Genomic DNA, 25425 nt, shown 5'->3' with positions numbered 1-25425 from the left:
AATGACAGTTCAAGGTGTTTCTCTTTAGACTGGTGTTCTTCGAACCAACTGTGTGGACTGTTTGGATCGCACCAACACAGCACAGTTTATGGTGGGGAAATGTGCTCTGGCTTATCAGCTGTATTCCTTGGGCTTAATTGACAAACCGAATCTACAGTTTGATACAGATGCAGTTAGGTAAGCCTTATTTTCTGCCTTTCGAATGCTGGTAATGACAGAAAGCAAACCTGATTAATAAGGACTTTTATGAACTTGTTTCTCCTTTCAGCTTCTCAAAAACCATGTTGTTAAAAGACATTATTCAAATTAATTTGGTAATATATATTTCTGTTAAAGCCTTGTGTATTGTTACCATGGTTTTTATTTTCCTATTTGTGTTAATTATCAATAAACATTATGTACTTTAGATAAATCCAAACTAGTGGGTTTTTTAAGAAATAAATCCAGACTGCATTAGGGGAAAAAAGTAATAAGCCTTCATATATTTTGAATTAAACATATAAGACAGATAAAACATTGATTCTTCAGTAAGGAATACTGTTTATTCACTGGCCGTTGGGTCCATGACATTGTGTGAAGTACCATTTCTTGAAAATGCAGTGATCGCTGTTATAGGTCCTCTGAGATAGTCATAAAGGCTCTGTCAAAAAAAAAGCGATGAGCTTACAAATGGCCAGGTCCTCAGATACCACTGCACTAAAAAGTCTTTGACAGGCACTTGAAGAAACATAAGTTTCAAACGTGTATTTCTAGGAAAGAATATGGTTTGTTTGTGACAAGAGCATGTCCTTTTTCCCAAAGGCAATTCAGAGAGAACAGAAAATTCTGTCGTGGGAGGTAAATTGATTTGGCAGGCTGCAGAAAGTTAGGATTCTTTTAATAGAGTTAAAACCACCTTGGTCTGGCTTTGATGGGTTATGCTTTTGGTGCCCCTGCTTTTTTTTATATATATATATAGCATTTTCTTTGACTTTGTTGCTTATTAGACCATTACTATAAAATATAATATATTTTGTATGTGCATATATCTTCGAGATGTTGAAGAGTCTACTTGAAAAGAAAGGCTTAGAGGAATTCATAAAGTAAAATACTTGTTTTGAGTCCACAGCTAAGTGAATACGTGTGTAATACTTTGGGTGAAATTCTTTAGTGTTTGTATGTTTTGCTTAGGTTATTTGAGGAACTCTATGAAGATCATGGGGATACCCTGTCCCTTCAGTATGGTGGTTCCCAACTTGTTCATCGTGTAAAAACCTACAGAAAGATAGCGCCGTGGACCCAGCACTCAAAAGACATCATGCAGACCCTGTCTAGATATTACAGCAATGCCTTTTCAGGTAATTCTGGAGTTATATGCATTTCTAAGACTTATCCTGATGTGCATTTTTCTCTTATACTTTTTTTTTTAAGCTAACTGGATAAAGTCAAAATTAAATATTTTAAAAGTTTAAATAAAACAGTCTGTCACTTAAGAGGTACTCAGTAAATATTTGCTCAGTAAATGAATGAATAAACTTTGTATTTTAAATAGGGCACTTTGGCCACCCATAATTAGAGCTTTTACGTACTTGAGAATATTTGATTCCTTGGCTTCTGCCTTGTTCTGAATTTCTGCTTGCAAAACATAGATAAATTTGTTCAAGAGTGTTGAGTAATTATTTTAAATAGAGTTCATCATTTTAACAATTGTCTAAGAATGTAAATATCACTGATTCTTTTAAATGTCAGCTAGAAATGAGTTGTAACATTAACACTAAATTTTACTCTTATTTTATGACTTGGGAATACTAAAAGAAACAGGTGGTTAAAGTGGCACTTTTCCTGCCTCCATTCTGATGGGATTTCCAAAACAATAGATAGGAAAGTGATTGTGAGACAGACCCCACGCACAGAATTTATAAAGGAAGTGCTCAGGCTGATTCCGTGAGTCTTGGACTCTTGAACCAGATCGAAGATAAAAACGTTTACAGAATGTAGAGAAGAGATTGGTAAAGAGAGTCTTCGGAGTGCACTGTTGCCGTGCAGTGACTGTCACCCACCCCTACTCCTTCACCTCCAGCCTAGAGAGAACTAGGACTCTGGACAAGCTTAATGTAGTGCTCTGTTGTTGGAGGGACCCCATGGAGCTGTTGGCTTTGGACTGCTGTGTAGCAAAGCTGAAGCAGAGGGACGGGCTGAGGAGAGGGCTGCCATGTTGGGAATGGCCAACCCTCCCAGAGTTGGTTAGGCCAAAGGATCCTTGAGTGTTTATAGGTGCCCAGAGGTAGGCCTCACGGGGGAGAGTGCTGGCATGGCGTTGGCGTAGGTCCTGGCCAGAGGGACCGTAGCAGCAGGAACCAGGAAGTTATCACTGGATTCCCCAGGAAGGAGTAGCAAGAAAATGCCTGATGTGAGAAGATACATGTGCTCACACCAGGGGAACTGCAGGAGAGTCCCCAGTGTTGGGAACCTCAGAAGAGTGCCTGAAAATATCCATAAAAGAGTCAGCTTTCAACATTTCCTATGCCCAGAGAGAATGCAAAGGCTAAACTGCTACTAACAGTTTGGTATACTACTGTTCAAGCATGTTAGTTTTCTATGCTATCTAACAAATTACTAAAAAGTTAGCAGCTTAAAACAACATGTATTCATTATCTCATGATTTCTGTGGGTCAGAATTCCAAGCACAGTTTAGCTGGGTTCTCTGCACAGGGTCTCACAAAGCTATAATCAAGATGTCAGTCAGGCTGTGGTCTCATCTGGAGGCCTGATTCAGGCCTCCACTTCCCTGCTCATGTGTTTGTTGGTGGAATTCAACTCCTTGCAGTTCCGCGTGGACTTGTTCCTTGTAGGACTCATAGCGACTTGCATCTTCATAGCTGGCATGTGGAAGACGGTCTCTAGAATGAGTCTGCTAGCAAGACAGAGTCTTATATAACATAATGTAAACATTGAGGTGACATGCCATCACTTTGCCATATCTCGTTGCTCAGAAGCAAATCATTGGTCCCACCTACACACAAGCACAATCTGTATCAGTTTCCTAAGGCTGTTGTAACAAAATAATACAAACTAGATGACTTAAAACAATAGAAACTTATCTCACAGTTTGGGGGTAGAAGTTCAATGTCAAGTTGTCAGCAGAGCCAAGTTCACTCTGAAACCCATAGGAGAATGCTTCTTCCTAGATTCTGATATTTTGCCAGCAGTCCTTGGTGTTCCTTAGCTTGCACCGGCAGCACTGCAATCTCTGCTTCCATTGTCACATGGTCTTCTTCCTTTGTGTGTTTAGGTCTGTGTCCCATTTCCCTCTTCCTGTAGGGACACCAGTCATACTGGGTTAGGGTCTACCCTAATTCAGTATAACATCATCTTGACTTGATTATGTCTGCAAAGACCCTAATTTCAAATAAGATTACATTAATGGGTATTGGGGTTTAGGGCTTCAGTATATTTTTTTAGGGAGACACAATTCACTACACAGCACAGATTATGACACTAAGGCATGAACAGCAGGAAGTGGGGAGCATGGGGGTCACTTTGGAGTCCACCACATCAAGTAAGACCATCTCTATTTACACACTATGGAGGGGTCGGAAACAGGTTGGCAGCCTGGCGGGCGTGGGAGGGATGTGCAGGACAGACCTAGAGGTCCTGGGTGGTCTGGCCCCACCTACCTTGCCATCCTGCCTTTCACGCCATTCCCATCCCCCATCACCGCTCTCCAGACACACGGACCTTCTCACTGTTTCCTGAGTAAGTTAGGCTTCTTCTGCCACAGGCTCTTGCTGCACCCATTGGAACACATGACTGCAGTCTTTTGAGCTTTAGAGCTCACTCTCCTTTCACTTCCTCAAGGAAGGTACTCAGTTTCTGTTCTTGTAACGTTCTCTACCTTTGTAGCACTTGGCACAATTGCACTTAAATTGTTAACTGTACTATTAGTTGTGTGTCCCCCCCACCCCTACCGTGACACCCAAGAGCTCCGTGAGCATCTCGTTCACTATGGTGTCCCTAATGCCTTGCTCATGGCACAAGAACTATTTATGGAATGAATTAATAAATGCATGAGTTAATCCATTCCCTGTGTTCTCTCAACTTCCCCTTTTCCCTGAATTAAGAAATTGACAGGACTAAGTATGTCAACCTAATAACATGTAGCCTATCAGTAATGCTCTTAGGCTGCTCAGCTCATGTCTTTCGAATTCACTGAGAATTACGCCCATTGAACAACTCCGGGTCAGCTCAATGTATAACATAAACCACAAAGCCACTATAGACCTTTAAGAGTATTTAGATGTTCCTCTGTATGCGTGACTCTTGAGCTGGATTTAGGAAGTTGACAATCGAAGTATATTAATCCAAACAAAAACTAAGAGGAAAGTCAGATTTAGAAATTCAAGCCAGTGGCATACCTTTAAATTCTAGATTTCTAAAGCAAAAATATTAAAGTATTCCCATCATCCTTTGTTATACCTACTGCTGTGGTTCTCAATGAAGATATTAATATTTATTGATGCATTCCAATTGGCTGTAACATGTATTGCAAATAATTGATTACTATAAAAATAACACATGGTTTCACTTGTTTTTATAAATTAGAATGGTTTTAAGATGATCTCTCTAAAGGCATCTCACTGGCTATGCTTCATTGTTTTACTAGTTTCCTAGGGCTTCTGTAACAAAGTACAGCCACAAGTGGGCGGCTTAAAACAACAGAAATCTATTGTTTCACAGTTCTGGAGGCTTGAAGTCAGAAATCAAGGTGCCAGCAGGCCTGTGCTCCCTCTGAAGTCTTCAGGGGAAGATCCTTACTTGCTTCTTAGCTTCTGGTGGTTTGCTGCTGACCCTTGGCTTGCAGCACTTTAATTTCTATCTCTGGTGTCACATGACATTCTCCCCTCTGTTGTGTCTTCGTGGCATACTCCTCCCTGTGTGTGTGTGTCTCTTCTTATAAGGACACCAGTCATACTGGATTACGGGCCTGCTCCACTCCAGTGTGACTGTATCTTAACAGGATTATATCTGCAAAGACTTGATTTCCAAATAGGGTCATATTCACAGGTACTGGGGCTTAAGACCTCAACATATCTTTTGCGGAGGACACAATTCAACTTACAACAGTTGTGTAAGTTATGTGCCAACAAATACATATACCTCTCGGTGTATGTTATCATGAAAAAGGTTTAAAACTGCCCTGATGGAAAGGGTCGTCCACTCTTCTGCCCTCTCCTATCATGGTTGTCCCTGAATTGGGAGTCATTCTTGACACTTAAGGATCAAGTAATGTGGTTTTTTTAAAAAATAAATTTGTTTTATTTATTTATTTTTGGCTGCATTGGGTCTTCGTTGCTGCGTGCGGGCTTTCTCTAGTTGCGGCGAGCGGGAGCTACTCTTCTTTGTGGTGCGTGGGCTTCTCACTGTGGTGGCTTTTCTTGTTGCGGAGCACGGGCTCTAGGCACGCGGGCTTCGGTAGTTGTGGCTCGCGGGCTGTAGAGCGCAGGCTCAGTAGTTGTGGCTCACGGGCTTAGTTGCCCCACAGCACGTGGGATCTTCCCGGACCAGGGCTCGAGCCCATGTCCACTGCATTGGCAGGCAGATTCCTAACCACTGTGCCACCAGGGAAGCCCAAATAATGTGTTTTTCAATAAGATTAGAGCACAGAGAATGAATGTGTAGCTGTGCATGATTAAAAAAGAAAGGAGAACCATTAAAAGACAGAGGATGGTCATGAATAAGTAACATGCACCTGATGGAAAGGTAAAGCAAAATTATGCACAACTGAAAGAGAAACTATTATGAAAGGAATTATTTTATGAATAATGTGGCTAAAACAGACTTCTTTATTTTGAGAAGCATGGTGTCATTGGGGTGTACAATTTAATTTTAAGTTACAATGGATATTATATAATGGTAATATAGTAATAGAACCATTTTCTTTAAAGCACTCAAAATAACTTTGTAAATGTTAATCTCCTCGTGTTATGCCTCTTGGATAGGCAGGAAGGTACTTGAAATTAGGTTGTTAGGAATTTTATCCTTGGTTCATATAGACAGATTGATGCTATGTGGGTCACCCACCTGACTCCCTTTCACGCTCATTTTGATAAAACCTGTTCTTGAGGCTTCACATATTACCATCTTCTGGGGTTTGTCTCTAAGAAATGTCCGTTGATTTCTAATATAACTGGCTACCTAAGCAGTTATAGGACGCCAGCAAGGAAAGAATAGGTACCTAGGTACTCCCTTTGGATATTAGGAAGAATTTTATAATTATAATTCACTGAAGGACCCTGTCAAGCTCTTTCTAATTTTTTTTTTTTACATTTATATTTGAGTTAAGCCTGACTTTTTTTTTCCCTGAAGCTTGTTGAACTGAAATCCTATTATAAGAAAAAAATAAAAAGATAAGATACCTGCAACGGTTAATAATAGACCAGCTGTATATATATATATACACACACATATATATACATACATACATGCACACAGCTGTAATTTAAATGTGTGAATGTGTGTGTGTGTATCCATGCATGGAGGGGAGCCATGTTCTCCTCAAACAGAGATTAAAAAAAAAAAAAAAAAGCTTGTGGGGTAAAGACTTCAAAGCTCACCATGCATGGAATGCAGTGATTACAGAAAACAGTGTCGAGATGTCATCGCCAGCATTATGGTAGTGCCGTGAGGTGGTGGAGCAGTGTCTTTTCCTTTCTGCCCACCCCTGAGAGAGGGACATGCAAAGGAGCATCTGAGCACATTTTTGTTTATCAAGAATACTGAGGGCTTCCCTGGTGGCGCAGTGGTTGAGAGTCTGCCCGCCGATGCAGGGGACACGGGTTCATGCCCCGGTCTGGGAGGATCCCATATGCCGCGGAGTAGCTGGGCCCGTGGGCCATGGCCGCTGGGCCTGCGCGTCTGGAGCCTGTGCTCCGCAACGGGAGGGGCCGCGGTGGTGAGAGACCCGCGTACCGCAAAAAAAAAAAGAATACTGAGCTAGCCTTCTAAGGTCATCCTTCTAACAGCAGGTTTAGAGTGAGTAAGCTATATTTGGCTATAGCAGAAAGAAGACATTTGGAAAATGTTATGTTTTAACAACATTTGAAATCACATTAATAAAACTCTGGCTAAAACCCAACTGTCCACCTGTTCTGCAACCAAAGCCGTTAAACGTGGCAAGAGAAGAAGTTGGAATTATGACCCTCAGTTTAAACTGACTGCAGTTCTCTGAAGGATACTCAAAACAGCCTGACAGTCCTGCTAAATTTCCCTAATATGTTCATTCTTTCACTCTCCAAAGTGACCATTCATACCTTGTCCTCTCTCCCTAAACCACTCTCAGCTGGTATCTTTGCTTCATTCTTCATTGAGAAAATGTCATGGGGGGGGGGGACTCCTTCTTAGCGCCGAATGCAGAGCCTGTCCTTATCTGCACCCACTGTTTCTACCTTATATCATACAGCTCACTGCCACATATGTCAGTTGCTCCCCTCTGCTGCCTCATTTCCATTAGCATAAAAGCACACCTTATGTTCTTCGTTGAATCTTTCCTCCTGTCCTTAATTCCACACCCACCACTAGCTAAAGTCCTATTTCTCTGCTCTCCGAAAGCAAAACCTCTTGAAAGAGTTATCTGCCCACCTGTTTCCTCTCGCATATCCTGTTCTCTCCACCTGCCTCACTGGGCCTCTGCCCTGTCCTGCCACCGAACCAGTGCTTGTCAAAATCACCAACAATCCCCCATTGCCAAACCCAGTGATTCCTTTCCTATCTTCATCTTACTCGGGCTTTCAGCAGCTTCTATCACAGTTGAGCTCTCCCTCTTTCTTCAAACTCACCTCTGTGCTGTTTCACTCAGTCTCCCTGGTGACTTCTCCTGCCCTATTTCTAAACCTTCCTCATCTCTTTCTATACTTTCACCTTTGGGGCATCTTACCCAGCTTTTAAGTACCATGCCTTTGACATTCAAATTCATATCTCTTCCCTTGACTCCTCCACTGAACTCCAGACTTATTTATCTACATGCCTACCTAGCAGGCATTTCCTCCAGAATATTGTGGCAGTTTTCTATAGGTGCTGTAACAAATTATCACAGACCTGGTGGCTTAAAACAACACCTGTTTGTTATCTCACGGGGCTTGTGGGTCAGAAGTCTGGGCACAGCATTACTCAGCTGTGTTCTCTGCTTAGGGTTTCACCCAGCTGAAGTCAAAATGAAAGCAGTGAAGTCAGATGAAATCAAAATCAAGTCAGAATGTGTATGCTGATCTGGAGGCCTCCAGGCTCCTTCAGGTTGTTGGCAGAATCCCAGGCAGTTCTAGGGCAGATGTCCCTGTGGCTGGGGCTCATTCTTGGTTTCGGAAGGCTTCTTGGCTTGTGGCCCACTCCATCTTCAAAGCCAGCAACGGTGCATAAACCCTTGTGCTTCGAATCTCTCTACCTTCCTCCTCTGTTTTTAGAGGATTCCTGTGATTACAGTGGGCCCACCCGGATAAGACAGGATAATTTCCCTATCTTGAAGTCAGTGATTAGTAATTTCACTTACATCTGCAAAGTCCGTTTTGCCATGTAATGTAAAATATTCATGGGAAACTAGGGAGGAAAGGTCATGAGGCCAAGTTTCTTCCTACCACAGATATCTAAGAATCTCAAACTGATCATTTCTGAGACAGGAGCTCTTGACTCTGCCCCAGACCTGTTTCTCTACTTGTTTCGTTTTTTGTTTCATTTTCCACCTCAGCTCCTGCTGTTCAGTTCAGAATCCTAGGAATCATCCTTGATTTCTTTATTCTTCTTATACTCCCCCATCTCATCTCTCAGCAGATCTTTTTGGCTCTAGCTCCAAAATATATCCCAGACCCTTCTGCTGTGTTTCATCCTTACTCCTGCCGGGCTGGTGCGGACAGCTGTTGGCTCTCATCTGAACACCTGCAGTGGCTCCTGTGATTCCTCCCTCTGCCTCCCTCTTCTCCTCTTGCCCTTCACAGCAGCCAGAGTGATCTTTTCAAGACTTAGATCTTATCACTCCCCTCTCAGAAAACCCTTACAGGGCTTCTGATTGCATTTAAAAGTCACGCTCTTCATCGTGACCTACTAGGCTTTGTGTGCTCTGCCTCGGCTGTCCCTAGTCCTGCTCTTTCCTTTGCTCCCTGCCCTCCAGCCCCCTGGCCTTCGTGCTGTTCCTGGAGCTGCCCAGCCTCTACCCACTTCCCTGACCACCCGACCTGAGTGTCCCTCTCCTTTCTCATCACTCTCTCGTCACTCTTTTATTTTTTTCATAGAACTTATTTCCTCTGGAAGTACCTTGTACATTATTTACTTGTATATTCTTTTTGTTTCCCACTGTGGAACATAAGCCCTACGAGAGCCAGAAATCAGCCTTGTATAGACTGTATCCCTAGTGTGGGACATAGTAGGCTCTTGGATAAATGAATGAATGGTGTGTTTTTTAATTATGAAAGTAATATATGTTAATTATAATTATAGAATAACTCACAAATCATGTAATCCTCACCTTTCAGAGATAGCAACTTGTTCATATTTAGCAGAACGTGATCCTTCTAGTTTTACTACACAGGTACTGTGTATCTGTTTTTGCCCTTTTGGATAATGTGAGTAATCTTTATGACCCTGAATATTCTTTTACAGCATGATCTTTGGTAGCCTTTGGTAGGCTTGCAGCAGTCTATTCTTTAGAAGCAGCATAGGGAGGTTATTTGTTTTTAGTGTGCATTTAGGTTCCTTTTAAACAAACATCTTTGAACATATACCGTTTTTTGCATATTTTTTATCTTATGAAAACTTCAGAAGCATATTTATTAGTTCAGAGTATAGACATTTTCAGGACCTTTTAAAAATATATATATTGCCAAAGAGCCTTACCAAAGGATATAGCAGTCAAGTCCCCCTCAGCAGAGTATAGGAGAGCTCATTTTGAAAAGTATTTGCCAACTTAAAAGGTAGAAGATGGTATATTGTTTTCAGTTTGCATTTGTTTAATAACTAGTACAGTTGAGTTTATGTATGTTCATTGTCTACTTGTTTCTTTTAAAAATTGCATGTTTTTCTTTTTCTGTGAGGGTGTTGATCTTCGTTCTTCTTACATTTAATTGGTGTTTATTTCAACGTACAGTGTGAGTAGGGATCTAATGTCACTGTCCACTCCCCCACAATGGTTAAACAGTACTGTTTATTGAATAGTGTCCCTTTCCATTACTGATTTCAGAGGCCACTTTATCACGAACTTAATTTAATATTAAGGTCAACAAACATTCTAGTTTCCAAGTTAAAATTTTTGGCTAATTAAAAAGAATTGTTATATTCAAGCCTGACCTATTTAAATACAGTGCATAATAAAACTGGTTAGTGTTTAACCTGTTTGGATGGAGTTTGAAAGGCGCATATTCTTTTTTCCTTTAGAGCATGATTGATTACAAAAGTAGATAGTCATTTTGCCCTCTTGTTATCTGCAACTGCAGAGAACCTACCTGTTTTAAGCTTTTATCTGTGTCCAAAGTACTGCTGTCTTCCAGAAGGTGATAGCCTTATTTGCAGTCAAAAGTAGCCAGGAAAATTCTCAGGCTCATCAGGGCTGGCCTTAGATTCCAAGCTTAGTATGTGACCATAAATACTATGGATATATTTTAAGTTATAAAAACAGCAGGACATTCAAGAAGTCTCCATTATGATCCTTGGAAGGAATATCCTTTATTTGGTTATGTTTTTCAATCTTACATTTTATTATACTTGCTAAAAATTAAAGGAAGCTATTAGTAAGCTTAATAAAAAAGAAACTCCTTGAAAACGTGGCTGAAAAACGGAAAGCTTCTTTAGATAGTATTAAGATATTTTGGGGTACTGCATAGCATGAATTATTGTGCCATTAAGGCCATTCAAGAAGCATAAAGAATATAATTACTATAAAAGCAGTATGTTTACTTTCACATTGTGTTAAGAGGGTGAAAATTGGGGCAGTAATGCCTGTATCATTTAGTACTTTGATGTTTTCACTCAACAAATGGAAAAAAGGCTCCAAATATATTGATCATATAAACACATCCCTTTTATATATTACTTTTAGCCTAAAAGGTAAGTGCTGTTTTAATGGAATGCTTCCTGTCAAAATATATAACTGGAATACATGTTTGATGTACCGTATTTCATTTATGCTTCTGCCAAAGTGACCAAATAGCCCAATGAGAACAATGTTGCTAATTTCAGATTTTTCTGTGTTTCACTATAGCTGTTGGAAGGAAATTGATTTTATGATAATGTTATCCTGTTTCAAAAGCAGTCATTTCTATTGTGCTGTCTTTTTGGTTCTGTGCTCATTTTCAGAAAGAGGTTATTATTTATATTGTGGAAGCCTGCCCCAGACTTGAATATACAAGGGATCGGAGATGAGAATGGAAAGAAGGAAATGAGGGGAAGGAGTGAAGGATGCTAGGGAGGGGACAGTGCAGAGTGGGAAGGATGGCTCATGAGGCGGCTTCAGTGCTTATCATCATTTTTACCCAAATATAATTGGGAAAAAGAAGAGATACAGCATATATATATATGTAGTCAATTTTATTAGTTCATATTACCTTTGAAAAGGTAATTTTGGAGTGGTTGAATGGTTAGAATGAGGCTGTTTTCCATGTGCTCAATCTGCCTTCATTATCAAACACAGCTGTAGGAGACAGAAAATGTAAACATTGTCTCTGCTAAAGAAATGGAGAATGTCTTTTCATGGATTAAAAGCAGAAACTTGGAAGCTGACTTGTTCCAGGTTGTGCAACAGAATATGGGTAGAACTTGGGTCACTTTATTTGTGTCTGACATCTCTACTAGTCTTTGCAATAAAGTGAAGATGCCGTTTGTTTTAGGTAAACTAACACACAGTGAGAATGTTTTCTAAAAATACAATCACTAAGGTACTTGGCAGTTCTTGAGGATTTTTAAGAGTCTCTCAAAATTCAAGAAGCAGTTTATGTTCACTATCCTCTGTGTTATGAGAGGTACAGAGTAAAAAGGAAACATTGTGAAGCAAGATTTTAATTCTCAAAATCTTGGCTGTTTTAGATTTTGTGTATGTGTGTGACTTTTGAAGTATAAATGCTATTATTTTCAGAGGTATGTTCTATGAAATCACAGTTGTACCATTATCCTCCTAAGAGAACATTCCCGAGTTGTTTATGTCAGTAATGGATTTCCTGAAATACATATTTTTGCTTTTTAGATGCCGATAGACAAGATTCCATTAATCTCTTCCTGGGAGTTTTCCATCCCACTGAAGGGAAACCTCATCTCTGGGAACTCCCGACAGATTTTTATTTGCATCATAAAAATACCATGAGACTTTTACCAACAAGAAGAAGGTATTTTTTTTTTTCCTAGTCTACTATGTAAACTCAGATTTGATGTTATTATGAATGTGAGATAGTTTTCTTTTTGAGAAATGGTCGTATAGGCTAAAGTAGTCAGTCTTGCTACATGTTTGCCATGAGGAATTTAGTATTGTTGATGTCCTGATAGTAGGTTTGGGAAATCATCATTAACAAATGCAGTTGTTTGGCATTTTCCATAAGATACAAAGTTTCAGAACTTAACCATTGAATGTAATTTGAAGCTACACTCGAGCAAACCATTAACATCATTTTTGACTGGTTCCCACAAATGTGGAATGATAAAGAACTCAACATTTCAGGAGTCAATCTTAGACATCCTCACTTTGGAATTCCAACTGTCTTTCCTCCAAGAAGCACAAGGAACTCTTGGTGACACTAGGGAGGACAGGAAACTAGAGCGGTGGCGCTAGGGGCTGATACCACTCCCACCACCCTTACTGCTCACTCTGAGCTTTCTAGAGTCATTCACCAGTATCGGTTATTTTGATGACAGTTAAATTGGTAGTAATAGTCCCCAAAGAAATGAACTGTTTCCCTGAGGTGTTTTGACAGGACGCCCTGTAGCCCAGGCCTCAGGGTCAGGTAGAATTGGAGTCTCTGCAGTGGTGTGACCTTGAACTAGTTATTTCATCTCTCTAAGCCTCATTTTCCTCATGTACAAAAAGTAAATGACAGGACACACATCACAAAGTCATTGTGAGGATTTAATAGAGGACTCTAACATTTTTAATTGAAGAGTCATGTACTAATAATGGGCAGCATTTTTCACATACGAGGCTGGAGCCTGGTACCTTCTGCTCAAAGGCCTGTGATGTCAGGTTTGCTCCTAACGCTTGCTTTCCTCTCACAAGATCGGTGTGATATAGTCCTTATTTTGTGCAGAGATGCCTCTCGAGCACTACAGGGGTCATTGCCAGTCTGGGCTAATTGTGTGGACAGACCACAAACAACTGATGAATTAGCAAGTGCTGATGTTACAGCTGTTACCAAATTCTGTGATACTTCAGGAATATTTAAAATATTAAGGAAATGTCAGAGTTTATATGTTTCTCAGCTTTGTACTTTTAAGTACATATATTATTGGAATAGCCAGCTTAATACTTGAGCTTACTTTCCCTATAAATGAAGCAGTTCTGGTTTTTCCACTACATTTAAGATTAATAAATGATTGCTTTGAATTTTTGCTGACAAAAAATCTGGAGCTAATTACGTTTATTTGATGAGAGATAAGTGTAAATACCTATATTTAGCTTTGTTGATGCAGCTGACTATGGGTAAATGTGGCTGACTTTCTAAAACTTTATATTAACTTAAAGTATTGAAGCTCTTAAGATACAACTTGGGAACAAACAAAACTCGATTTTCTGTTGCTGAAATTAGCTAGTAAATTACGAGCGAAAGTTAAAACCACTTGCTTACCTTGAGTAACCACTTGCAGTGTTGGCGCTTATTTGTGGGAATAAAAGGAAGCTGATGTTACATTCCCATTAAAAAAAAAAAAAGGAAACTGAAGTGCAGAGAGGATGTGTCTTGACTGAGATTATTCAGCTGGTTAGATGGTACAGCAAGGATCAGCTAGAAGTCTCTCACTGAAAATAAACTTTTATCAAAGTAGATACTATGTCTCTCACAGTTGACTTGGTCTCCTGGTTTGTTTGGGTTTTTTTCTCTAGAATGTCAAAATTCCAAAAATTGGTTTTTGGCATCAACAATTGATACTCCTCATCCACAGTACTTATAAAGACTGTCAGATAAATTTCAGGGCTTTATTTTGGACTTTATACCAGTTATTTTGATGACAGTTAAATCAGTATTATAATTCTCAGAAGGAATGAACAGTTTAGCCAGAGGCAGTAACCAGACAGGAGCATGGACGTCAGGGTAGAGCTGAGTTGGAATTTCTGCAAGTGTGTTACATCTGGAAAACTTGTTTTCTAAACATCTGGAAAACTTGTTTTCCCAACTGTAAAATGAAGACGACCATACACACCTCACAGGTCATTTTGAGGATTAAATGAGAAAATGGGCGGGAAGTACGTAGTACTGGGTCTGACACACAATCAACACAGTCCTGAAGCAGCCAGGTTCTGGAGAGACTGCCTGCGGTTAATACCTGTGTGACCAGAGGCAAGGTCCAGTTCTCAGTTTCCACATCAGCAAAATAGAGATAATGGTAGTGTCTGATGTGTAGGTTTTTCTGAGAATCAGATGAGATCATATAAATCCTTAGCACATAGTAAGTCCAACAGGTGTTTGTATTGTTATTATTTTTTAAAGGGATTACATTCCCTAGTTGTAACATTTATTAAAAATCATATAGGATGGCCATAAAATCTAGAAACTTAGATAATATTTTATCACTTATTATAACATAATATCAATGAACACTTTATTATGTATTCGCTTGTGTTTCCAGACTTGGTGACCATCATGTATTTTATACTGTGTTTACCAATGATTTATTCTGAAACAACATTTTTATTGAATAATAAGGGAAGGGGGAATAAACCTAGCTCTGCCTAAAGTTTGTCCAAACCAATCCTCTTGAGGTAACTACTTTTGTGACTCAAAACCCCATGTTTATTGATCTGTTCAAAACCACTGATTGAAGCTTTGTTCTGAAATAGGTTAATATGTCATATATCATCTCAGATGCCATTTATTGAATGAGTGTTGATAATGTCACCAAGATATTTTTAGACTTTAAGCATTAATTATCTCATTGACTCAGAGTTGGGAGGTTTCCTGGCTCTATTCTCTGTCTGATATGTGAGTTCCCTCTGTGTATTCCCAGACTATGCTTGTCTGGCCCTGGTTTGTCAACAGGGGCATGTCTGGTTGAGAGGTAGTTGTTTTCGGACAGTTCACTTACATGATTCTTCCTCATATCATGCCGATATCTGCTTCTCTATAACTTTACCTAGTAATCTTAGTTCAACCCCTGAGACCTTGAGAACACAATTTCCTCATCCACTTGATAGTCTCTTAAATAGATGAAGACAAGTTCACATGTTCTCAAAATCTCTTCTTCTCCAGGTTAAAAATGGCTCCACTTTCTTAGCTGTTTCTCCTATACTGTAGTTCTAAGTCTGTTTAGCATTCGGAAGGTGCTCTTCTGTATTCCAGCCGATGTCAGTGCTCTTTTTAAACTCTGGTATCCAGACCTGGGTCCAATAGTAGTCAGAGTTTGGTCCGATTTGTGCCAGCTGTTATGGGACCATTGGTACCATTATTCCCCTTGTCCTGGATAATCTATTTTTTAATCATTAAGTGTAAGATTACATTAACTATTTTCAGTAATGCCATTGTAATGTTAATTCCTTGGGCTTCCTATCCATTGGGACTCCCAAGTCTTTTTAACATGTCCTACTGCCACGCCTTATCTGTGCCATCTTGTCATGCTTGTATATGCTTTGCCTGCTTCCAAAAAAAGTATGTAAATATATATCCTTTTTATTAACTCTTTCCTCGAGTTTTGTAGCTTCTTCAGAATTAATCAGCTGGCCATCTTGATCCTACAAGTCCTTGATGACGTAGGGTAAGTCCTTGAATAGAGTAGGGTAGATGGCAGAGCCCTGTGGGATACCATCGCACAACTCCTTCCACCTTAACATTGTTTTGTGATGTTTGGTTGGAATCATTTAGACAGCTGTAACTTACTATGCTGTCAACGCTTGACTGTCCTGTCATCCTGCTCACATTTCTCTGTATTGTTCACATGTATCAATATCAACTTGGCTTTGCTCAAGTCCATATATATTATTTCAGAGGGCTCCCAAGTTTACTAGGGGAATTAAAGAGTCTTTTAAGATCTTCCTAACCTTTCTATGTGAGCCAGTGGAATTGAACACTCTTAATACTGGGGACTAAAAAAGAGAAAAGAAGCTGACTTACTAGGTATTTATGCAAAGGAGGAAGTGGCACCAACCTGCACTCTCCTGTCCTCTGATACCTGGTCCCAAAGCAGATTTCTGTCCCAGTGCAGGTGCTCTTCCTCTGGGTGAAAGTGCCTGGTGGGTCGGGTGGTGAAGGTCCCCCAGTCCTGGGTTCAGTCCTCTTAGATGCCCTCCTCGTTCATCCATCTCAGCCCAGCTTCCCCAGGGCAGGTATTTCTTTGGGCTTCTTTGCTTGAGACCCACTCAGAAGAGTTGGACCTTTATTATTTATTTGTTTGTTTGTTTATGCCTCACCGTGCAGTATGTAAGATCTTAGTTCCCTGACCAGGGATTGAACCTGTGCCCCCTGCACTGGAAGCATGGAGGCTTAACCACTGGGCCATCAGGGAAGTCCCAGAGTTGGACTTTTAAAAAAGTATTGTTAAGTTGCTTTATCTTGCTTAGGGAGATACAGTCTAGTAATATTAAAAAAAAAAATTATGGCCTGGTCTCAAAGCACTAATACTAAAAAAAAGCACTAATTAAGATGATCCTCTTAATTCTTTTTCTCCACATGGTACATTCTGAGTTAAAACACGTTCTTCATAATGTTTACTTCTTTTTCCTAAGTAAGCTCATCGTGTGCACCATTTTTTAGGAAATTACTTAATGCAAGCAGATACATTCTCTTGCTCAAGTGCGAATTCTCTCTCTCTCTCTCTGACACACACACACACATCCATGTCTTTTTCATTCCCCTGATCCGATAGTCTGAATAGCCTGGTGTGGCTTGTTTTTGTGAATAGATGTGGATTCATAGAAGCCACTGGTCATCTTTTTAGGTTACTCACAGTATGTCTCCAGTAAATATTTGTTTCATTATCTCGCCTGCACTGACATCACACTTACCGCTGTACAGTTTTTGGAATCTTTCACCCTCTCACTTTTGAACATCAAGACTGCATTTGCCCATTCCCATTGTCAGTTCTGTTCTTCACTGTTTCTTAAAAGATTATTGATCTCAACTGTACCAGGACACTTGAGTGCTCTTAGAGAGGTTCTACTGCTTCCTTCCACCTCTTAGGCTATGCACAGTTCCCTCTTATCTTGTGTATTTCTCTTTCCAGCATGAAACTTACTATGCCTGGTGAAGATGGAAACAATACTGGAATTAAGTAGCTCTATACTCTCTGTCATTATTTTCAACATGGCATTTCTAACATATAGAGCAGTACTTGATACACAGTAGGTGCTTAATAAATGTTGAAAGACTGAATGAATTCTCTGTAAGCAGCAGACTTATCCCTTTTCTGTTCTTTTCATGCTTTTAAAGCCTTGCTATTCAAAAAGTAGTCTAAGGACCAGCCCCTTTGGCATCACTGGGAGCTTGTCATAAATGAAGATTCTCAGGCCCCACCTACTGAATCAGAATCTGCCTTTTCACAGGATCTCCAAGTGATTTTTGTGTGTACACTGATTTTGAGAAGCGCTGCTCTAAAGCATAACTTCAGTCTCAAGGCAAAACTTTAGGAGTCTTTGCTGTTATCATAGTACTACCCACCTTACCCCCACAGGTCACTAGGCTCCCCGGCTCTTTTGTTGATCATCCTTGGTCATGTATCTGCTTGCCATCTCTAGGAGAGTTCTCTACATTGCCTATTTCCTTTAAATACTCCCCATTCATCATAATTGGGGTTATTCCAGGTCGTAATGTCAACATTTTATTTTTAGAAAGCCTTTCATTTATTTTAAATGATCTTTTAGCATTTTTGGCTGTAGGCTCTTTTCTCTGAATCTTTTGAAAATCTGTTTTTTTTTTAAATTTGATATCCCATTTTACATCATTCCCCTTCCTAGCTCTCATTAGCTTTGATATAGCATTTTCCTCATAAATATCCATCTCATCAGAATTTGATTTAAAATTAAATTCAGTGTTCAGAGAAAAGGCAGTTCAGGATCCTTTCAGATTCTCTGAGTTTTCTAGCAGACCTCCAGATGACTGAAATTCCCAGCCTTACTCTGACTGGCCTCTATAATCAAGTAGTGAATGTTTACAGTTCAAGATTAACAGGGGCTATACTACTTTTTAAGGAAATTTGTTCTTTAGGCTTATCCATTTACTTAATGATTTTGCTGAACTGTTTAACCATATACACAGACCCAGACACATAGAGCAGAGTAGAAAAAGTAATCTAACTCTGAGATAACTACGCGCAGGAGAATCCTACTTGTAGGACTTGGGTCACAGTCCCGCTGCTCACCGGGGGGCAGGGTAATAAAGCAGGCACAGTCAACAGCAGCTCATAGAGTCTGGCTTAGTGTACCCGAATCATTTTTAGCTAAAAGTAGGTAACGTCACAGCACCTTGACTCTCAGACGTGTACATGGCATTTTTGTAGATCTGTGATGTAGTTGAAACAAGAAGGGGTTGGGAAAGGAAAGAACATGTTGAAGACCTACTGTGCCAAAAGCTTCACAGCCGTGTTTTTAAAAGCATCTTACTCTAGACCATACACCCTTTTATCCAGCGAATTGTAGAAAATCTACATTTACATTTGGGCCATCTTATCTCTTTTTTTTTTTTTTTTAATAGTTATACTTACTGGTGGACACCAGAGGTAATAAAACATTTACCACTGCCTTATGATGAAGGTAGGTATACTGTTTCTCTTTTAGTTTTTATACTAATATGTTTTGGAATTATTCTTAAATGAGCTTGATGCATTCAATTCTTTGCATATAATATTTTATTAGAAAGAAATGAGTGACTACTCGCTGTTACAATAGATAGGAGATTGTAACATCTTAGCTTTTTTAAAAAAAATTTTTATTGGAGTATAGTTGATTTATAATGTGTTAGTTTCAGGTGTACAGCAAGTGAATCAGTTAAATATACATCTGCTCTTTTTTTTTTAAGATTCTTTCCCCATATAGGCCATTACAGAGAATTGAGTAGAGTTCCCTGTGCTATATAGCAGTTATCTATTTTATATATAGTAGTGTGTATATGTCACTCCTAATCTCCCAATTTATCCCTCCCCCCTACTCCCCTGGTAACCACAAGTTTGTTTTCTACATCTGTGACTCTACTTCTGTTTTGTAAATAAGTTCATGTGTACCTTTTTTTTAAAATTCCACATATAAGTGATATCATATGGTATTTGTCTTTCTGTGTCTGACTTATTTCATTCAGTATGACAGTCTCTAGGTCCATCCATGCTGCTGCAAATGGCATTTGTTCTTTTTATGGCTGAGTAATATTCCATTGTATCTATGTACCCCATCTTCTTTATCCATTCCTCTGTTGATGGACATTTAGGTCACTTCCATGTCCTGGCTATTGTAAATAGTGCTGCAGTGAACATTGGGGTACAACATCTTAGCTTTTCTTTTTTTTTTTTCCATCAGAGGATAGCATTTTACTTTCAATCAGGATTCAAACCTAGTACAGAAACATTTATACCAAAAGGTAAATTTGTTCAAAAGGTAGAAATTTAATATAAAGATCATTTTGGAGGTTGTATACCCGACAGAGGAGCCACCAACTGCATCTGGAGTTCCTTACACGCGCTCTGTGTACCATTCATCACTGTCACGCTCTGAGGAGCTCCTAATCTGCCTCCTAAAACCTTCCTCCAGCCTCACAGAGGAGAGGAGTGAACTCCTCAGAGGGAACGCACTCAAGATTATAACTCCGGGCCACAGAATTTCCTCTGATCTTTCAGGAGGAAAACAGTAAATAGAATTAATTAATGAATTAATTAAAATTTTGAATTGCCTCCCCAAATTGCAAGCATTTATAGTTGGGAAGTTCTAATTTTTTTTTTTACATCTTTATTGGAGTATAATTGCTTTACAATGGTGTGTTAGTTTCTGCTTTATAACAAAGTGAATCAGTTAAGGGCAGAGATTGTGTTATACTTTTATCTAAGTAGCCTGATACGTTATATTGTATCTTACAGTTATTAGGTATGTCCCTCAAATGTTTAGTGTATATAATATATTAGTTCATCATTTAAAATTAGTACTTGATGTATGTCTAGATATTTGGGGGGAATGGGGAGGAAGTGAAGACCCATTCACAAGGAGAAATAAAAACTTTTCCTCTATCTAAGCAGTGAAAAAAAGTACAGATGTGGGTATAAAAGTACATTTTAGTCACTGAAGTTTAAATTATCTATTAATTTGTCAGAAAGGCAGGAAAATTTTTATATTAAAAGAATATAATTTGTTCCCAAATTAAATAATTGACCAGTTTGCAATAGAGTTTATTCTTGATTCTGTTACTGATTCCCCTGACCACGGGCAAGCCAGTTTTCCCAGTTGTGAAAGGATATTAAGATCTATTGCCAATCTGGAACATTCCAGTTGAGGACTCCATCTAGTCATGGTTGACCATCCCAACTTTGGGTGGTGAAGGCCATAAAGTAAAAAAGGTTGCAAATGACTTTCGGTTCTTAATAAATTATTAATTAACTTCTAAAAAGTATTTGTTACCTTGAAATTCTGGGCAAAATCATAACTCACATTGCTAAGATTTGGTTGTTCTGGGAAAAAGGATAGGACTTCAACAGCCTAATATGGCCCGTAAATAGGATTTGAAATATAAAGGAAAATTTAGTGAAATTGCATAATTTTTATCTAGAAGGCAGAGGGTATTTATTTAAGAGCAAAAAGGAATTTAAAGAACTGAATAATTGGATTTCTAAAATAATTCCCCACTCCTACCCCCCTTCCAGAGGTCCCCACCTCCTTAGAGTTTGTCACGCTCAGCTTTGCAGTATATATTCTGTGCACATATGTTGTTCCTCTTCCAAGTGTGAAAGTGCCAGAGGCAGGAGCTGAACTTGCTCAGTGTGCTCTGCTCTCTGTGAACACAGTTGATATTACAGAAATATTTGAGAGATGTAATCTAAAGGCTTTAAGAGTAACAGGCAGTATCTCTCTTAGTTATCTGTGCTGCGAACTTAAAGAAGTTGATAGTGAAGAAGTTTCACAAATACGAAGAGGAGATTGACATCCACAACGAATTTTTTCGACCATACGAGCTGAGTAGCTTTGATGACACCTTTTGCTTGGCTATGACGAGTTCAGCACGGTATGTTGTGAGTTCTCTGAAACTGGAAGAATTGGGGAGCTATAGTTTTCCTAGTTTGTACAGCTATATCTTACTTTACTCGGAATCTGTTCTGTAAGCCTGCTAGCAGGTGGTTGTCCAGCCTCTGAATTCCTTCTGCGATTGGGAGCCCGCTACTCAGGGGGCTGTCCTTCTACAGTTAGACAACTGGAGTTAAATTCTTCCTTAGATAAGTTGAAATCTGCCTCCCTTCGGTCCTAATTTTTCATTTGGAATAAACTCATCTTGTTAAGTTGAACTTAGAAATTGAGAGCCAGCATAAATTAGTGGACAAAAGGCATAGTCTTTGGTATTAGAAAGGCCGGAATGTGAATCTTAGACCAGCCATTGCCTACCTGTGTGACCTGGAGAAAATTATCCAACTTATGTGAGTCTGTTTCTTCACTTCATATAGAGAGGGGTGTGTATCACACAGACACACGTGCACCAAGTGCCTAACGTAGTACCTGGCACAGGTGGGTTACCAATAAATGGTGACTCTTATTATATTACTGTTTTTATTAGGCACAGGACAAGTCTAGTTCCTCTTCTGTGTGATAGCCCTCTAGATATTTGAGAAAGCAATATTAATTTTTTTCAGGGTAAATATCCTTCTTTCTTTCATAACTCATATGACATGGTTTGTAGACATCTCTCCACCTTTGAACATACTTCATTTTTCTGTCTCTTTTCGAGTTTGGCGGAGCCTTTTAGGAAGATGATGGTACTAGATTAAGAAAATTAGGCAAACAAAATCAGTTTTTGATCATTATGTTTTATACTAAAGTTTACATTTTTGTACTTACATTTTGTATTTTTCATTTACTTCAAATGTGATATATGTATGCCTAAACTTAACATGGTACATGTGGAAACATATTCCATGGTTTGTTTCCTAGAAATCACTCTACATTTTGCTTCAGTTTCAGATAGAAAGTTTGGAATTTTCACCTGCTTCATTTTCAGTTACCTTGTTAAAGTTTAGCAGTTGTAACTGTAAGGTTATTGTCATTTTTCAACTCAGCAAAAGGTGAATGATATTACTTATATGTGTATGTACAGATATACAATCGATTTTATTTATTGGCAGCAGTTAATGCTCTATAAAGTTCCTACAAATACTGAGTTAGAGAACACTGAACCACTGCTCTTAGGAGAAATACAGGGTTAGTTTCCTGAAAACATCTGGTCATAACATTTTCCTCAACCAATCAGTACGTAATCTTATTTTGTATGCTTCTGTTAAAGATACCTTGTATAATATATATTGTCAATTCATTAACGTTGATCTCACAACCAACAGCACTATAACTCATGCCTGAATGAAGCTTCTCTAACTGTTGTATTTTCTCTAAAACATACAACTTTCTTCTGCTTAGAAACACCAAGCAACTTCCGCACTATGCATGGGGGCCATTTTAGACAGTGAAATCTCCAAAAAGCACAAAAATGTGAAAAACATGGCACTAAATAGACTGTGAAAAGGACACTTGTTTTCAGTATGAGAGCTAAAGCAAGAAGGCAGAGTGTCACCTTGTTCTCCCTTGGTTGGGAATGTGAACGTTGGGTTACTCTAATTTTTCACTGCGCTGCACATGCGCTTGTCTGCGAGTGATCACAAAAGCTCTGAGTGTTGCCTTTGGGATTACAAATAAATTTTAGTGAGTAAGCAGATTCTCAAATATGGCATCCACAAATAATGAAGATGGACTGTGTATGTTCAAGAAGAAAGAAAGAAAAATTAAACCACTTGCATTTTGAAAACAACATTTTCAAACTGTTAAGTAGGCATTTTGAGTCAGATTCAATATTACTTTCTTTTCCTTCAAAAAATGTAATATTGAATCACACACTTGGAGAAGTATCCTTGCCAGAAGTTATGAGTCTTATCTGCATAAATCATGCAACTGTTGCCTTTTTGGCATCTGTTAAAGGGCTTCAGCGGTAATAGTAAAGTAGGCCCTGTATCGTGAGGAAGTAGCTTCAGCTTATCTCAGTAAGTGGTAAATTAACAGTTTCTATTTAAAGTGTTCCAACAGTGTTTTAATGAATTAACCCCAGCCTAATGAGGTAGGTGTTGATACTTCAATTCATACCACTGCGTTTTTGATCATCATGTCCGCCTCCTTAGGTGGTATTGTGTAATAAAAACATTGTCCATAAAACTGAGCAGCTAAGTGTCTTGCCATTGGTTTTATGAGTTTAATTTTACCCGAAAACGAATTCGTGATATACAACCAGAGGGTATGCATCTTAGCAGTAATTCAGATACCAACTCTCCTCCAGTAAACAAAATCTTAAATTCAAAACTATTGGGTTTCTTAATCAGAGAAAATTCACAGTGAGGACTGCTAACATTGAAGTTACTGAGTACCATTAGTTCATGGGGTTTTATGGCCCAGATTACCTAAACTCCCCTGATTATTTGGCTTAGAATATATATACCTCCTAGGGCTAAGAAGGAATCGTGTAAGAATGTGAATTGAGATGCAAGTAGACAGTCCTCTGGATGGACAGTGATTCACATGGAATTTTTTTCCCCTTTCTTCAGTGACTTCATGCCTAAGACTTTTGGCATTGATCCAAGTCCGTTTACAGTGCGTAAGCCAGATGAAACCGGAAAATCAGTATTGGGGTAAGATTTGCATATAGAATGAAATTTTAAAGATTCATGTAAAATAATATAGCGCTTACAATATAATTTCCACCAAAAACTAATAACTTCAAGTCACATAGTTTGGAGCAGTCCATTCACTGCATCTATACAGGTAGCTTTTTTATAGCACTGGAATCATTAAAAAGCGTTAGACACTGAAAGTATAATTCACGGGAATTCCAGCAACACGATGCATTTTACTATTTTAAATCAGGAGTTTCACAGATGGCATAAAGGCAGGTAGCAGATATTATGTATGTCCTTTAATAACTCAGTATCCTGTTTCCCACAACATAAAATACTTAGGTAAAAATTTATATTAGTTGTATTTATTTTCGTTGGCATCCTGAGGCAACATTAAAGCAAATGCTCAGAGGACTTAATAGATTTTCTGTGTATTACTGTAACATTGTTTTGGGGATGACTGTTATTATATGCAATAATATGAGGAAGAGAACAAACCACGTTTACAGTCTTTATGCTTTGAGACTGGAATGAAATGTGTTCTAGCGTAAGAATCTCTGTTACTGCCACTGACCTGAATAATCCCAGTGATAAGATTTCTCCTAGGCCCTGGGCAGAAACCCTGGCCAGCCTGTAGATTCTGAGTCCTAATTGTATTTGGGAGTGTGTACAGGGGCCTAATTGGATTCTAGCTACGTGTGATTTATACAATGAGATATATATTACTGTTTTCCAGATACACCATTTATGTGGCTTAAATATGTGGCCTTAAATAGCTGCATGTTAAGCCCTGGACCAGATGCTAAGAGGAATTTAAAAGAAGGTTAACATCCTCAGGACATTTAGAATTTAAGGAGTTCCTGGGACAAATATGTAAATGATCAGCTCTATTAGTGTATAGTACTGAAATGTATCAACTTTAATTTTTAGTTGCAGAAAGTCAGAAATGAATTTATTTTCTGTAATATCTAACCCGTGGTTAGATAGTATTGCATGTTTCTTTACTAGAAAATGCAGAATATTATGGTATTTTAAGTCCCTTGCAGAAAATTTTTTAAAGTAAGAGTAAAATATTAAATATATTAAATATTTTTCATAAACACCAAAAATATTACCATAAAATGTTTTCTGAATTAAAACAACATTCTTACTACTCTCAAATTTGGCACTAAAATAGAAGTAAATAAGTGTGGGCTTTTTCTATGTTTTTCCCCCCATCTACTCCCTATTATTAGAAGCAATGTTCAGAAAATATAGTTATTTAGTAATAAAACAATTTAAAATCTTAGTTTATATTCATCATTTGCTCATTACTTTGGTACAAGTAATCAGCTGCCACTGTGATTGCTAAAAATTCATAGGAGGGACAGAAATATACATGGATTTGGCTATCGACCCTTTCTTGAAGCTTCTACAAATTGTAGGTAATTTTACTAATATCTCAAACAT

At 38.7% G+C, this 25425-nt stretch overlaps 1 protein-coding gene across 5 annotated transcripts in view; it reads left to right on the top strand.

The window, feature by feature from the left end:
- FIG4 (FIG4 phosphoinositide 5-phosphatase) overlaps positions 1-25425 on the top strand; it is a 129307-nt gene that overhangs the window by 60744 nt on the left and 43138 nt on the right. For all 5 annotated transcript variants that reach the window (XM_027088788.1, XM_027088764.1, XM_027088770.1 and 2 more), the window contains exons 14-19: positions 29-177; positions 1171-1337; positions 12197-12335; positions 18834-18892; positions 21191-21338; positions 23908-23991. In XM_027088788.1, the coding sequence (XP_026944589.1) occupies positions 29-177; positions 1171-1337; positions 12197-12335; positions 18834-18892; positions 21191-21338; positions 23908-23991 (746 nt within the window). The remainder of the gene's footprint in view (positions 1-28; positions 178-1170; positions 1338-12196; positions 12336-18833; positions 18893-21190; positions 21339-23907; positions 23992-25425) is intronic.

Source organism: Aethalodelphis obliquidens, unplaced genomic scaffold (assembly GCF_003676395.1).
Source record: "Aethalodelphis obliquidens isolate GAN/ISIS:26980383/991018 unplaced genomic scaffold, ASM367639v1 scaffold3, whole genome shotgun sequence".
NCBI classification, from domain to species: domain Eukaryota; kingdom Metazoa; phylum Chordata; class Mammalia; order Artiodactyla; family Delphinidae; genus Aethalodelphis; species Aethalodelphis obliquidens.
The sequence above is the reverse complement of the archived record's forward strand: the minus strand, read 5'-3'. Positions and strand labels throughout refer to the sequence as shown.